Genomic DNA, 17,395 nt, shown 5'->3' on the forward strand with positions numbered 1-17,395 from the left:
GAGAAAATTTTTAATCTCTCAATACACTTGCTAAGTTATTTTTAACTAAAAATGAAAGTTTTCACATTAAACATCAATCGAACACGAATCAAAATAACACCACACGACAACATAAAAATAAATAAATTGAGCTAATATTAAAATAATTATGAAATAACATGACATGATACACTACCGTAATTGGGGGCCCTAAATTTTGTTCAAAATTGGGGGCCCGAGGCGACCGCTTCAGTCGCCTCACCTCAGGGCCGGCTCTGATATTTTTGAAAGGGCTTTATAACTTTAATTTATGTTTTATAAAACAAAGAAACAAGAATGTTGGAATTATTATATTCATTAAATTATTGGTTTTAATCTTAATGATCAAAGAGATTTTTGTATTAGAAATTGAAAAATTAGTCATGGGTTCATCTTTATTAATAAAATTACATGTTCAAATTGGTTCATACAAGAGTTTAAGTTTTGAAAATGTGTTTGGAAATTATTTTGTTGGTTTTGAAAGCACAGAAAATTTGTTGGCCGCTTGGGCGGTAAAGTCACTGCTCGAGCGAACATTAAGGCCAACTAGTATTTTTATAGAGCTTTGCAGACTGCTCGAGCGAACATTAAGGCCAAACTAGTATTTTTACAGAGCTTTGCAGACTACTTGAGCGACCAAAGGTGCGCTTGAGCGAAGACCATATTTTTAGCAATTTTTGACTAACTCTTTTAAATGCATAATTGCATCCTCATGACATTCTAAGTATTCTTAGGCACCAATTGGACTTACATAGTCATGGAATAAGCTAGAAACACAAAAGGAGAGTTGAATTAAAATGAAATGAATTTTGAATGATGCTTCTATTGTGTTTTTATTATGTGATTTGTATAGGTGGACGTCTGAGGCCTTATATTAACTTAACCCACTGTGAGTAAGAACTTTATAAAGATATATTCAAGTTATATTTATTTTCAAAAATGTTACTATCATCAAAATTGGTATATGAATATTTGAATGGCTTATTAAAACGAATGGTTTATTGAAACTCTAGTTTCTTATGAATGAATGAAGTTCCCTTTTGAAAATGTATTTGTGGCATCCTTTAGTGAGGCCCTCACCTGGGGGATATAATACCATCGCCCATTGATTATAGGCCCTTGCCTGGGAGAAACAATACCATGGCCCATTGACCCTTGCCTGAGGGAGATTGATACCATGGCCCATTGATTATAGACCCTTGCCTGGGGGAAACAACACCATGGCCTGTTGACCCTTGCCTGGGGGAGATTAATACCATGGCCCATTGTTAAATAGGCCCTTGCCTGAGGGAAATTAATACCATGACCCATCAGCTCTTGCTTGGAGGAAACAATACTGCGGCCCATTGGATAATTGAAATACATAAATCTCTGTTGTTAGACCTTAATGGTCATATTGGATATGATATATTGGTTGACCCATTGTGGTCCCATTGATTGACCCTTGAGGTCCCATTGTTATTGATACATTGTTACTCTATTGGATGCACCACGAAAATTGTCATGGAATGAGTATTGCTATTGAGATAACATGGATCATTGAGAATTGGATTGAAATTGGAATTGTAATGAAAATGCTATCGAACAATGGTTTTTGTCATTGCAAAGGATTGATATGATGACTAATCAAATTATTTTGCCTATTGAAATGGATTGTTTCGGAAATTGAAATTTATGATTTGATATGGAAAATGTTCTGTTATAAATTTGATATAATATGATAAATCCCTTACTTTGAAAATGATTCAAGATTCGTTACGAAATCATAAGGCAGGTTTTTGTATTATCGTCGAACTTCATTCATTTAACCTCTTTATTTTGTTATTACTCGCTGGGCGTTAGCTCACTATTTATATGTATATGTAGGTGAGAAAACTAAGCAACAAGGATAGAGAAAGCCTCGGAGTCTACCCGTGTCAGCCTTTTGAAGAGCTTCCGGAATGGAGCAAGTTAGGCTCGAGTAGAACCAAGAAAATCAGCCCTTAGCTTTGTCGGAGTTTTGTATTTTACTGAGCCTTAAATGTATATGTGTGTGAGATATATAAGATTTGAATATGTTTATAAATTATTATTGTATCATATAGGTACAAGCTCAATGGACATTTTTATTTTTGCTTTACTTCCGCTTTAGGCCCTCGATATGATTATAAATATTTTGAAATTTTGTCTTTGAGACCGAAGGTAATCTTAGATTACTGGCCAACTACGACGCTAAATCTATAGGGAAGGATTTGGGTCATGACATGAATAGCTTCGTCAGGGGACATATCGATTTTAGCGGTGTCGGAGACTCCAGAGATGACGTCGGACATCTCCTTCAATATTGGGATCATCGAAATTGGTGGTGCTGTTAAGGAAAGCTTTTTGCGAAGAACCCAGATCTTGCTACTACTGCAACATTGTGGTCGATTTTCAAACAAAAATTGTAGAAGCATTTGGTTTTTAGAGAGAGTAAGAGAGAGCGATAGAGAATAGAGAGCGACAGGAGGGAAGGGGAGAGAGAGAGAGTAGTTATGGGTATGGGTGTGAGGGACCTTAGGCTACGCGAACAAATATTGTAGACCTCTTCCATTATCAAAAGTTAGAGAGGAATGTTGCACTAATTACCCAAGAAAAAGATACTTTGTGGGATAAATTTAATTATAATAATTCAGTTTTTTTTTTAATGAAAGATATTGTTTAGATGATAATTATCACATAACGTGATAAATTTTGTCTAAGACATGAATAGGTCGATATTTTACTAACTATTTTTTAAAAATTATATATTAATCAAACTATTTTTACCGGCTAAATTTAATATAGATAGATACAAATTTTAAAATATTATTATACTTATGAATGACTCAATAATGATTTTTTTTTTTTTTTTTTTTGAATTTTGAAAAGTTATAATATTTGACTTAACTAATATATATATATATATATATAATGTTTTAAAGGAGTGAAGATAAAATGCAATAATAATACTACCATATTGATCAAATTAACAATATTTTAAAGGAGGTAAGATTAAATGTCCAATATATTACCATATTGATTAAATGTCCAATAATTTTATGACATATGTATTTTGTATTTTTAAAATTGAAAAAAAAAAATTACGTTGACATTTTAAAACTCAAATACTTAACAGTGTTTTTGCTTATATAATAGCATATATTTTAAATTAAATAGGGTAGATAAATAAATACTTGAAAATTGTAATTAGTATTTTGGATATCTCTTAATTTTTCCTTTTGAATTTTACGAGAGAGAATAGGTTTGGGTAAATCAAGAAGGAGATTATTTTATATTTCCTTCTGGAAAACATAAATTTGGAATAATTACTATTTTTATAATTATTGGTTTAATGGGTTAGTCAATAATGTTTTTTAAATTATTTTTTAATTAAAAAACGTCATAAATTTAATTAGAAGTGTTGTAGTTTTTACAAGCTATTCGCGAAAAGCCTCTTTTGTTTAATGTATAGTACAAATGCATAGATGGATAGATATGTATAGATATAGTTTTGGAAGAAAATTTTAAAAAATTTCTATACTTGATCGGTAAAGAATAATGTATGAAATATGAAATATTTATTAATTTTGTAATAAATACATTTTAGATTTTACGACAAATGTATAATTAGGAAATAAAAAAAAATTGCTCTACTTGATGTGCAAATATTAGTGTTTTTTTTAGAAGAATTTTTTTTAAGGTTTCTGATATTAAGTTTTTACAAGATACTCTACTTGATGTGCAAAAATTACTCTAGTTTGCTCAATTTCACTGATTTTCTTTGTATTTTGAAATTTTTCTTTGTATTTTGAAATTTCTTTGAGTTAAAATTTCTCTAATTTGCTCAAAAATTTCTTAGTGTTTTGAGTAATTTTATCTGATTTGCTCATAATTTTCTCTGTATTTTGACCAAAGCAGAGAAAATTGAACTACAAACAAGCATATTTTTGCACAAAACATACAAACAAGCATGTATATATATTGGTGTCTTCATCATCATCGAACAACATTACCAACACCAACAACACAATCTCAGTTGAGCATTACTCCTATCACAGAGACCTCTAATTTCCTATCATGGCTTTTCTCCTTCTCTATACCCATACCCATATCTCCTTGCAAAAGAAGGATCATCGACATTGACCTATCACTTTTCCCAGACGACAACGACGACGACAATGATGATATTCAAGCTCTCAATTCTTCATCATCTTCCGATTATAGTCAGCGATTCATTCCAGTCTACGAAATTTGCATAAAACCGAAGCCTCTCAGTGATTCATTCAGCATAATGAGTTGCACCCACTCTTACTATTCCGATTGTAATTTCAAGTTCATGGCCTCTGAGCTCCAGGATAACATTGCCCAAATTCAATGTCCAATCCCTGACTGCAATGGCCTTGGTAGGGGAAATCGAGAAAGAGATGAGAGAGAATGAGAGAGTGGGTGTGATATATGGGTGTATGTGAGGAACCTTAGACTATAAAAAAAGATATTGTGGATATCTCTCATTACTAAAAGTTGGAGAGGGATATTAGACTAAATATTCTTATTTTTTATTAGTAAGATTAGTGTATGATATATGAAATATTTATTAATTTTGTAATACATAGATTTTTATTATTATTTTACAACGTAAATATATTATCTATTTTTCATTTATAACTCTAGATTATGTTTGGAAATGTTAAAATATTTTCATATAAGTGACGTGTATTGTTATATTTAAAAAATTCAAAATTATGAGAAATAAGAATTGAGGCTTTGAACTTCAAACAAGCACCTCATAATATTGCTTATATTATATAATTGGAAAAATTGACAATATTTGATTTGATTTCTAGAAACTTGTTTTAGATTTTTTTTTTTTTTAACAAAAACTAAAAATTAATTTGGTGGGAAAAAAAGTATTTTTATTTTTATATAATTTTATTGTCATAAATAATTTTTTGAAGTTTATTTTTATCAAATTAATTTTTATTTTTTCAACAAATTTTTTTTTTTTTTTCTCCCTAAAAGACAAACACAATAGCTCCGCAAGAAATTAATGACCCCAGCTGTGCATGCATTGATCCCTCCATTGATTTTATTATTCTTCTCTTCACGACCTTTTTCTTCTTAAATTTGCCAATCCTTTCCTACATGAATGACACTTTAAATACATATGTGTAATATATAACTAGGTATCGAAAATTAATTAACCATGAATCATTAAAACATTGTCATCACACATAGGACTGGTTTTTGAATTACTAATGAATCACTAAACCACATATACCAAAATTAACAACTAAAATTACCACATATGGAACTCACAAAATGATTAGGACATGACCTCAAATTTTACTGTCATTTTAATCTTTTGGCCCCAACTGTATTCTCAATTATACATTCACTCCTAATATTTGAAACTCTAATGCTGTGTTTGTTTGGAGGATTTGGGGAGAGATTTAGAAAAGGAAAGGGAAAAGGTGTGTGAAACTATGTTAAATATAAACATGTTTTATTCACATTTCACTTACCTTCTCCATTTTCCTTTCCAAATCCCTCCTCAAATTCCCCAACCAAACACAGCATAACTCTAGTCCTACCTTTACTTCCACCCCTACCTGTAACCTCCCCATCTGGTAGCTCATTCCTTAGATCTCCTTAACTTTTTCTTATTTACTTGCTCCACCTCCACTCCTTTCATCCTTCTCTTCCAATACCCACCTGTTGCCTTTCCTTTTCATTTTTCTTCTGCAACATGCAATCTTGACATGTCTCTTTTAGGCATGATTCTCTCTCTCTCTTAAAAGGGTCGAATGGAAACGAGATAATGGGAGGGGGTTTGTTGGAAATAAGAAGGCGGGGCATAGGGAAAAATGAAGGAGGAGAGGGGGAATGGAAGTTTGGTGTGGTTGACTAATTGCGAAGAAGCTATGATGAGATGTAGGAGGTGGTTGAGAGAAATTGAGGATGTGTGTATAAACTGGCCGGAGTTAAGAATGGGCATGAGAGCGTTATTGGATGGAGCTAGTGGTGTGTATGTGTATGATTAGAGTAAGGATAGAAATATAGATGAAAATTAAAATTTTATGATCAGGTAAAATTGAAAATATCTCCCTCCTTGCCCCTCCTTCCAAATGAAGAGAGGTGTAAAAAAATACAACTAAGATATAGAAAATAAAAGATAGAATATACTAAAAAATTAACAAGACAAAATATCATATCTAAACCACAATTATTTTATTTTTTATCTCATAAAACTACAAAAAAATCAAAAGTTCTTCATAAACAAAACTTTTTTAACTAGGCTAAAATAATCAAAAAAAAGTTAAAAAAATCCTTTTCAAATGAATGTTTTATATAAAATGTAAGATTGGATAAAGGGATAGAATGAGAATCTTGAGGGTATTAAGAGATAAATTTAAAATTTTTGAAATTTTAAATCAATGTAATGAGAAAGTAGATATTTTATTATGGTCAATTTTTTAATTTTTTTATAAATTTTTTTAAGAAAATGTTTCTCTTTTTTTTTTCGAGTAAATTATAAATACGCTCATGAGATTTTTACTTAAAATATAAATTATCTTTTGTAATTTTAAAAATTATAAATATTCATTATTAGGTAAAATAAATTTTTAATTATTCTCTTATACATTAATAAAGTTAAAATAAATTTTTAATTATTCTCTTATACATTAATAAAGTTATTTGAATTGAGCCATTGAAGACTAATCAAGAAAATAAGATAGATCCATAAGCCAGGAGCAAGCAGAGTCAAGAAAAACACGTACGTATCGCATCCCCTTCTCTCTTTCTCTCTCTCTCTCTCTCCAAGTGGTATGTTCCGTCGCTAACCCCATCCCATACATTACGTACAGTATATCTGTGTATATATACACATACATACATCTTCCTAGAAACCCTATCAACCCAATTTTCAACCCAATTTCTCAAATTTTGCTTCTCAAATCCTCACTCACACCCCCAATTTTACGTGCGTATATGTGTCTTGTTTAGATTACATAACAAATTGGTTTCGATTCGGTTAGGGTTTGAGGCAAATCGATTCGAATTCAGTGATGTTTAGGGTTTCAGAGCTTCGTTGAGGAAGATAATGGTCGATTCAGCTGGAATTTGTGTGTATTGTATGGGCGAAGAATGCCGGAGCTGCGCAAAGCGGTACGACGCGGCCGTGATCCGGTAGACCAGCGGCGTCGGAATCCGGCGAAGAAATCGGAGCATTTGGTTGGGAATTACATCAAGACCAGGGCGGCGGTAGCGAAAGAAGCGGCCGAGGCAAAGGCGGCCGCCGCCGAGGAAGCGGGGGAGCGGAAGCGGCGAGGGGCTAGGTTAGTTGGGGCGGCGAAGAAGCGGAAGGAGGAACAAGTGGTTGTGATTTCGGAGGATAAGAAGGTTGAAGAGGGAGAGAAAGAAGGTGGGTCTTTGCCTGCGAGTGGAGGTGAAGGTGCTGAGGCTGCGATTGGGAAGAAGAGAGATACCATGGGGGATGAGAGTGGTGGTTTGAGTGCTAATAAGGTGACTGGGCAGGAAGAAGAGGGTAACACTGCCCCTTTCCCTGAGAAGGTATAATTTTCTATTTCATAGTTTCCCCATATATATATGTATGTATGTTCTTTTCATGGGTTTAGTCTATAATTTTGATTCAAAAGTTTGTAATAAATACATGAACTAGTCTAAAAATTGTAATTGTATGTTACCATGAATTTCCTTTGTTATTTAACCTCAAGGGATTGACTTGGTGTCAAGGCTTGGGGCATGGGGGTATGCTCCTTCCAAGGTCTAAGGTTTGAGTGCAAACTATTTATTGGGGCTAGTCTATACATGCATGACTTTTTCTTGGCATTAATTGGGATCTCCTCAAATGGACGGTGGGATTGGTCTCCCAAGTAGTTGGTCTAATGGGCCGGATATTGAGTTATCAAAAAAGGATTTTCCTTTGTTATTTGAATTAGTTTTTGAGTTGAGGAAACAAGCGCGTAAACTTTTTCCTTATTTATCTTTGAAAGTATTGGTAATAAGCTGGTTTTAAAATACCTACCATGTGTGTGTGAATGTTTTTTCAGTTGTAATGAACTTTTGAGAAACTTCCCAAATATCCAATGACTTGAGATGCTTTTATGGAATTTTGTTAGTTTGCTTTTGATTTGGTAGGTTCAAGTGGGAGGATCGCCGCTATATAAGATTGACAGGAAGTTGGGTAAAGGTGGGTTTGGTCAGGTATTTGTGGGTCGCCGCGTTTCGGGTGGAAATGACCGCACTACCGGTCCTGGGGCTGTGGAGGTAACGTTATTTTAAATTATCATAAAGGCAATTAAGTTTGTGGACACCGGTTTTTTTTTTTTTAATATATATTTATTTTTGACTGGGGGGTGTCTTTGATACTAACAAGGTTTCCAAACACTTTCACTTGTTATGGTTAAACTAGGTAGCTCTGAAATTTGAGCATAGAAATAGCAAAGGCTGTAACTATGGTCCTCCATATGAGTGGCAAGTGTACAAGTAAGGATAATAATTCCTGTTGCGACAGATCTGTTTGATATTAGGAGTGTATTTCTGTTGTATTTAAACTTGTAATTTTTTGGGCGAACAGCACACTTGGAGGAAGTCATGGAGTACCTAGAGTACACTACAAAGGAAAGCAAGGAGACTATTATGTAATGGTATGTTGAACATCTTCGTGGCTGTTTGTATATTGATTACCATTTATACAATGTAAACTTACACGTATGTTTTTAGGTTATGGACATGCTAGGGCCTAGCTTATGGGATGTATGGAATTCCTCAGGGCAGTCGTAAGTATCCTATCTTTCGCATTAATCTTGCTTTTATCCTTCTGATAGGAAATGGGCTTGCTGGATTATTAGCATCTTAATCTTTTCATTAATCTATATTTGCCCAGGATGTCCTCTGAAATGGTGGCATGCATCGCTGTCGAGTCTTTGTCAATCCTAGAGAAGATGCACTCGAGAGGGTATCATGTCGCATTTTTTGTATTCTTGTTCCCCATTTAATTTACCAATGGTGTCTTCTTTAATTAAGGCATAAACTATTTAGAGGCTCCAATAATTTTGGTTTTGGTTTTGCCTTTTTTTTTTTAACATATTTCCCATCATGACTGTTCTTCATACTAGTTATGTGCATGGAGATGTAAAGCCAGAGAACTTTTTACTTGGTCAGCCCTCTACATCACAAGAAAAGAAGTTGTTTCTCGTGGACTTGGGGTTAGGTGGGTGAACTTTGTTAACAACTTAATGTATCTAAAAAAATAATATATGCTGCTCTATTCTTTTCTAATTTTTTGATTAACACGTGAATTGCAGCAACAAAGTGGAGAGACAGTTCTAATGGGCAGCATGTTGACTATGATCAACGTCCTGATATGTTCAGGTCTGCTGTTGCTTGTGTTCTTTTGATATGGCCAACGCTTTCTTTCTATCATTTCTATACCTCTGTTGTGTTATTTTTCAGAGGAACTGTCCGATATGCCAGTGTTCATGCTCACTTGGGAAGAACTGCCAGTAGAAGAGATGATCTAGAATCTCTTGCATATACACTCATTTTTCTTCTCCGAGGCAGGCTTCCGTGGCAAGGGTATCAGGTGTTGGCATTATAGCCTTTAGTTACTCTACATCTTTCTAGGCCCATGTAATTGTTGCCAAAGTTGTTCTAAAGATACAATATTTAGTTTCCCTTACGCGCACACTGCTTTTTATTTATTAGGGTGATAACAAGTCATTCCTAGTTTGCAAGAAAAAGATGGCAACATCTCCTGAAATTCTGTGCTGCTTCTGCCCTGCACCACTTAAACAATTTCTCGAGATTGTGGTGAACATGAAATTTGATGAAGAGCCTAACTATTCAAAGCTAATCTCTCTGTTTGAGGGACTGATTGGTCCCAATCCTGCTATACGGCCAATAAACACAGATGGTGCTCAAAAGGTAATTGTGGTGATGATACTGGCCTCTTTCTTGATTACCTACTGGTTTTAACTGGTTCTATTTTCGAAATCATTTGTTAGATTATATATCAAGTTGGTCAAAAACGAGGTAGACTGAATGCTGAGGAGGAGGATGATGGGCTGCCTAAGAAGAAGGTTCGTTTGGGTGTCCCTGCCACACAGTGGATTTCAATTTACAATGCCAGGCAACCTATGAAACAGAGGTAGAATTGTGTTTTCTTTGTACTTCATCCACTAGCCTAGAGTAGTGGCATTCAAATCCAATGAGGGATTGTGAATGTTTTCATGAATTCATGATCCCTTTTATGAAATGATATTTCCATTCAATTTTATTTTTTATTTTTTTAAAATATCAATTTCCAATTATCTTAACTTGAATTCATCTTTAATTATTGATTTGGTGGCTTGAAGATTTTTTTTTTTGATTTTTTGATTTGTTTATTACTGCTTCCCTTTTCATTGGTTATGAATTGTGGGTGGATTATGAACCAAGCTGTTCATGAACAAGCTCAGCTCGGCTCGGCTCGTTTAGTAAACGAGCCGAGCTCGAGCTCGAATATTAGGCTCATTTATTAAACGAGCCGAGTTCGAGCTCGCATAAGCTCGGCTTGTTAAGCTCGGCTCGTTTATCTTTATTTAAATTATATAATAAATATATTATTTATATATTAAATAATATATAAATACATATAAAATAATAATATAAATACATTTTTTATATATTAAATAATATAAATAATATTTTTTATTTAAATATTTATATTTAAATAATATAAATAATATTAAAAAAAATTATCGAGCCGACCCAAGCCGAGCCGAGCTCGAGTTTCATTAAAATTAACGAGCTGAGCCGAGCTCGAGCCCAATTCCTTATCGAGCTGAGCTCGAGCTCAATAAACGAGCTTGATAAGTAAACGAGCCGAGCTCGAGCTCAGCAAAGCTCGGCTCAGCTCGGTTCGTTTGCAGCCCTAGATTGGAGTAAGCTTTGCTAATATATAGAAGTCTGTTTTCTGCGAAGTCCTAGTAGCTTTACTGCTGTTACAAAGTTTTATGGAGATTGTATGGTAGTTTTAATGAGTGTACTATTTTCGAAAGTCTTTCTGCAAAAGCTTGCCGCAATGGGTTTGGGAGTTCATCTTCATGATTTTTTGGGGTGCTTTGTGTGCATGTGTATGCTTGTGTGAGTGGGGACATGAGTATAGAGGAGCTTGAAATTTTCATTGGGGAATAGTTTCTGAGATCTTGTTGGTTCTTGGGTAAGCAATGCACAAGTCTTGCTTTAGATTAAAAATGTAGTTGAGCTGGATCTTGTAGGTGAATCCAACAGCGGTTTCCTTCAAAAATACCTGAAGATTTGAGGAATTTGGGACTTACGTATTGTATGTTTGTGTGGGACTGTTTGTTTTGTGGGGCCGATTGGTCTGGTGTGGGCTGAACGCTCAATTGCTTCCCTTTGGTTTCTTTGATTTCAGGATGATAATCAACTTGATGTTTAATCAATTGAATGCTACTGTCTGTGGAAGGGGATTTCCTTGTTTGGATGAACATAACAAGCATATGATGATTGATGACTTATTCATATTCATTAGTTGTGATTCTCTGATTGGTCTGTTGTCTAATTATGTCCTTGGTTTTGTTATTAGGTATCATTATAACGTGGCAGATGGCAGACTGGCTCAACATGTGGAGAGAGGAAATGCAGACGGTCTACTCATCAGTTGTGTGGCATCTTGTTCCAACTTATGGGCACTTATTATGGATGCTGGAACTGGCTTCACTAGCCAAATATATGAGCTATCGCCTTTCTTCTTACACAAGGTGAATTTCTTTGAAACATGTCTGTATTTTGTTTATTGTATGCATGGACATCAGATTCACCCAACCAGTAATGCATATGATGCTCTTAACATTACAGGAATGGATCATGGAACAGTGGGAGAAGAATTATTACATCAGTTCTATTGCTGGTTCTAACAATGGAAGCTCTCTAGTGGTCATGTCCAAAGGTATGTTTGTTTTGTCTTGAAGGTTTTGATATTGATGGATGATCCAATTCTATTTTGAAGTAAAAAGATTTAGGTTATGCGTGTCAAATTGTAGTGGTTTCATTTGCCCATTATGCTTAGGTTATACCATGGTGAACAAAATATCACTCCATTTGTTTGGTCAGAAAACATTTTCCGGAAAATATTATGTATTTTCTGCCATTTGTTACTATGGAAAATGAAAGTCAGCGGAAAACATTTTTCATGGTCAACAGAAAACAAGCCTATTTAGGCAAATAGGCTTTCTTTTAGGCTTCCAAAGTGGAATTCTTGTCTAGCCAAGCAATAGTTGCTGCATTAAAATTTCTGAGCGTGACAGTTTCAGGGAGGTTATTGCACAGATTGTAATGGAAAACCACATTTTGACCTTATGTATTAATGCAAATGTTCTGATGTGTTTTCCTTTTTCGTCATGCATATTATTGTTATTAATTGTTGTTAGTGAGGGTACTATTGTCCTTGTCATGTAGCTTTCTAATATAAACATGGATGAGGTACAGGGTATTGAAACAGGACCAGGACCCTAATACCTATTCTTATAATTCTCTCCTCTCTGTCTCACCTTCTCTATCGCTAACTGTAATTCCATAGCTTTCTACACTGACTATGGAGTTATGATGTTTAAGAGAATTGGCATGTAATCATATTGAAGCACACTTAATGCAACGTTGACAAGCTTATTAGAACAAGCACCTTATGACTTGCGATACTCTCTCTCTTCCCCCCCTAACTCTTTTCCCCTTTGTCTTCTCTTCTTTCTATCCTTCCCTTCTTTTCTATTTTCCCTCTTCTTCTCTTATTCTTTGCTACTTCTCTGCTACTGTAACTTGACTTGTACCTGTAATTAGCTCAAAATATTCACTGAAGGCCTCAAACTCCTCGTCAAATAATTTGAGCGACTTGATTCATGTAACAGCTCTGGTGCTGTTGTATCATGCCTAAACATTATCTATTTCTTTAGTTTAAGGGTGAATAATGGCTACATTAGCACTTAGTGTATTATGATAAGTTGATTGATTTATCTTCATGCTGGGCAGTAGAGTTAACCCATTATTTTATGGAACTTCTAGTTTTGTTAGTGTTGGTCAGGAATTGTTTTTGTGCCTTGATAAGGCACAATAATTGATTGTTGACTACTGCATTAAGAACTTTATAGCATAATTACTTTTTTGTGCATCTTGTTTTTGTTCTCATCGTTAGTGCAAAACTAGGCCTATGCTGTTTCTGTTTGTTCAGATGGTTCTGGTTCTTCTGAGCACACTCACATGCTAACCCCCTCATTACGATAAGCTGCTTGTGCAATAGTTATTTACTTTTGTTTTTGTTAGTGTGTGTGTGTGTTTGTTCTTTTCTTCTTTCTATCTTCAGCTGCTAAACTACTCTTGCAGTTGATATGCTGAATATCTCTTACTTGAGATATTTGTGATTGTTTGGGGCTTACACACATGCTAATTCCTTGTTAGCCCCAGTTATAAGGTCTCATTTACTTGTTAGTATTGATTTTCAGCTGCTAAGCTTTAATGGCTTTATTGCCGAACGTTTGAAGTTACGATGCCCTCTTTCTTCTTGTAGTTGTTTGCTTGTTTATTTTGGTTTGTGTTTGCATGCATCCGTGCATGTGTGTATGTGCTTGTTCTTTTCTTCTTTCTATCTTCAGTTGCAAAACTACTCAAACAGTTGATATGCTGAATATCTCCTAATTGAGAACCCGCATCTAACCCCCGGTTATGAGGTCTCTCAATTACTTGTTGGTATTGATTTTCAGCTGCTAAACTTTCCAAGTTTTATTAACTAACGATTGAAGTACGGATCAAATTTTGCAGGCACCCAATACTCTCAACAATCTTATAAAGTAAGCGACTCCTTTCCCTTCAAGTGGATCAATAAGAAGTGGAGAGAAGGGTTTCATGTGACCTCCATGGCAACAGCTGGTAGCCGATGGGCTGTTGTCATGTCTCGCAATGCTGGCTTTAGTGATCAGGTTGGGCTTTTCATCTTCACTAATATTTGTTTTCATGTTAGTAGCCTTTTTTTGGTAGCAATTTAAAAATTGTCTTATTTTTTTTCAAATAAAAAATTGAATATGGAAAAATTACACATGAAATTTCTGAAAACTGTTCCTGAAAGTATCACGGGTTAGGAAACTCTTTAAAACTGATTTTGAAGTTGATGTTAAAAGAATGCAAGCAATCCTAATGCTTCATCCCTAATTCTTTGTGTAACTGGATGGGCCTTGTATAGGTTATGTTTTCTGGGGTAATAAAGGGAAGGGTTTTGCTTTTCTTTATTCTTCTTCTTCTTTCTTTCCGCTTCTTTATTTTTTATTTTATTTTTTGGGGGGTGGGGGGGTGCCTGAGGAGAGTGTTGAATTAGGTCTTCCAGTTGCTTGGAGGTGCATGTATCATCTCATTTTTGTAAAGGTCTCTTTGGGTTTTCTCTTTGGTGTCTGTGTATGTTTGATGTACGGTAATATAGCCCCAGTGCACATTGGTCTGAGGAAGTTTTTGTGGTTTGTGTTCTGTTGAATTTTTAAGTGGAAATAGAAATAGTAGCATTGAGGGTTTTCATTGAATATTTAATGGAGGTAGAAGTAATAGGTTAGGAGGTTTTCAAGATGGGAGTTTGCAAAACCAATAACCTCTTGGACAAGTGGGATGTTTGGTTTAGATGCTTTATTTTGGAGTTTAGGGTTTCAAAGCTTCTTGGTCCATCCATGTCACCAATTGGATTGGTCCACATCCTGCGCAGCTGCCCTTAAAAAGGATGTGGTTACTCCCATTTTCTGTGGTAATCTTCTTTAAGATGAAATCAGGACTGAGAAATAGGTTCTTGTATCCAAGTGAAACTATGTGGGTGTTTGGGAAGTGGGTTTTTTTTGTAGGTTTTTTTAGTTGTAGGGTATTATTGGAGAAATTTTTTTTTTTGTGTTTGGGAAGATAGTTGGGTTTTTTTGTGGTTGAATGTGATGTTTGTGAGAGAAAAAATGAAATGATTATGGGGTTTGATGTGATATTTTGTTTGGATTTGGTTTTTTTGATTTTGTAACTAATTTGTCTTTTAGTGAAAAAAAACCCCAAAAAAATTCCTTCCCAAACACCTTACGTTCTTGGTACCGTGGTCTATTTGAGTCTGTTGTCTTTGTTGGGACAGCTTTAATTAATCTGCTCTCCTTAGGTGGTTTGACTTGGCCACTCCTGGCAAGTTCAACCATGTGATCAAATCTTAACATCAATTTCATAATTTTAGCAGATTGTTTGTTATATTCCAGTTGATTTCGTATGCATTTCCTCTGTTGCTCTCTTAAAACATTTCACTGGCTATATAGGTTGTTGAGCTTGATTTTCTTTATCCGAGTGAGGGAATTCACAGACGCTGGGATGGTGGTTATCGTATTACATCAACAGCTGCTACTTGGGATCAAGCTGCTCTTATCTTGAGTGTACCAAGACGCAAACCTGGTGATGAAACTCAGGAGACTCTGCGGACATCTCAGTTTCCAAGTACACATGTAAAGGTAAAAACTTCATGAATTTGTGACTTGTGGTTGTTGTTCATCTCAGTTAACTTGTCGTAGCTTTTCATCTCAGTTAATGGGTTCATCTTCAAAATCTATGGGAAATTTTCGGATTTGTTTGGGATGTCCTAAATAAGTGCACTTTTTGACTTTTTGAACTAAAAAGTTGAGGAAAAAAATATGGTTGTTTGGATTAACTTTTTGACTTTTTACGAAAAAATGTGTATTAAAATTTGTATAAATTAGTGTGGTAGGAGAAGTTAGGGAGAGTAGGCAGTATGGCCATATCGTCTGGGCAGAGGGATTTGATATAAGAAATAGTTGTCTCCTTTTTGGGCATTGCATTGGACGGTGTTGTTCGGCTCGTGGAGGCCTACCACAGGTCCTATTTTGCTAATCGAAACTGTTTAATGTGTAGAACTCGTCGAGTACTATATGCTTGTAAAAAATCACGTTGATCGAATATCTATAGCTATCTGATCGGATTAGTTTTTTTTCAACCGTTAAACTGTAACACCATCCATTTTTTTATGCAAAACTGATTTGATCATGTGGTTAGCGATATCCGATCAATGTGATTTTTTGCAGACATATAGTACGCGATGATTTCAACACATTCAATGGTTCAGATTATCAAAACAGGACCCGTGATGGGTCCCCACAGGCCGAACAACACTGTTGTTTGTGCACCCTGCCTGTGCAATTTTTCCAAAAAACTTAGCAACAGTCTGTGAGATGTCAGACTGAGTTGTATAATGTGTGTGTAAAATTAATTATTATTATTATTATTATTAATTTTTTTTTGGTGAATAGTGATAACTTTTTAACTTTTTTAGTAACATTTTGACTCTTTGGATTATTTGGGGTATGCCAAACCAGCATACTTTAGTATGATCACAAAAGATAATTATTTAATCCATCTTCATAGATATAACGGGAAACATCTGTTTTCTAGCCAGCGCTGGACACTTGGGGTCCTTCCACCATTGTGAAAGTCATTTTTTGTAGCATCTTTTCTGTTTTTTATTGTTCCCTGCTTTTCTAGGATGGACGGAGCTGATTTTAAGAGTTCCTTTAACCACTATATTAGTGGCAAATTGGCAATTAATTTGCTGTTATGTCATCAGAAGCTTAGGTACTAATCAAAAAAAAAAAGAAAAGAAAGAAAAAAGAAGCTGCTTGAGGTTTTGTTATCCCACTTATTAGAAAAATATAAGAATGCAGGTTATCCTAGTCCTGCTGATTTGGTGTCGAATTAATTGTAGACTTCGGAAAGTATTTGACGAACAGCATTGTGCAACTCAATCCAAACATATAATTGGTTGTGTTTTATTCATATATATGAAATATTGTGTGTATATATGTAATGTAGTTTGGAGGTGATTGGTTCAGTTTTTTTGATTTAATGTGCAGGAAAAGTGGGCAAAGAATCTCTATCTGGCATGTGTGTGCTACGGACGAACTGTGTCTTGATTTGTATTTTACATTCAAGGGAGATTTGGGCTTGTTGAAGTAACAAACCAACCGGGAGCCAATTTCAGAGTTTCGTCTTTTATTCGTTTTTTTCTCCCCCACACCCCGTGACCAAATGGTAACTGTAAAAGAAGTTGATAGGAGCTTGATCTGCATCAGCTGAAACATTGTGCTATTGTATACCTATATTTATATATGCTGGAGCTGTACTCTATGGCTTTTCTTCACAGCTAAACAATTCCAGCACTGATTGAACTCCTTACCTTTTGTTTTTTGAAGTTTAAGGTGCCCATGTACAGAACTTTGAAAAGATCATGGACAGCTCTCTATCCATTGTTGGTTTTTTTTTTTTTTGGTTTCCAAATTCTCTTCTTTTG

General features: G+C 34.8%; 1 protein-coding gene across 1 annotated transcript; it reads left to right on the plus strand.

Moving 5' to 3' along the window:
- The first annotated feature begins 6,721 nt into the window (after positions 1 to 6,721).
- LOC114282955 (casein kinase 1-like protein HD16) lies at positions 6,722 to 17,369 on the plus strand. The gene is made up of 16 exons (XM_028225750.2): positions 6,722 to 7,590; positions 8,179 to 8,307; positions 8,453 to 8,526; positions 8,618 to 8,687; positions 8,764 to 8,819; positions 8,927 to 8,998; positions 9,159 to 9,253; positions 9,348 to 9,414; positions 9,496 to 9,625; positions 9,748 to 9,966; positions 10,047 to 10,189; positions 11,630 to 11,804; positions 11,902 to 11,992; positions 13,855 to 14,012; positions 15,357 to 15,545; positions 16,959 to 17,369. Exons 1-16 carry the CDS (start codon positions 7,165 to 7,167, stop codon positions 17,016 to 17,018), a joined length of 2,154 nt encoding a protein of 717 aa, XP_028081551.2. The 5' UTR covers positions 6,722 to 7,164; the 3' UTR covers positions 17,019 to 17,369.
- The last annotated feature ends 26 nt before the right edge of the window (positions 17,370 to 17,395 follow it).

This window comes from Camellia sinensis, chromosome 12 (assembly GCF_055761805.1).
Source record: "Camellia sinensis isolate YWXY chromosome 12, ASM5576180v1, whole genome shotgun sequence".
NCBI classification, from domain to species: domain Eukaryota; kingdom Viridiplantae; phylum Streptophyta; class Magnoliopsida; order Ericales; family Theaceae; genus Camellia; species Camellia sinensis.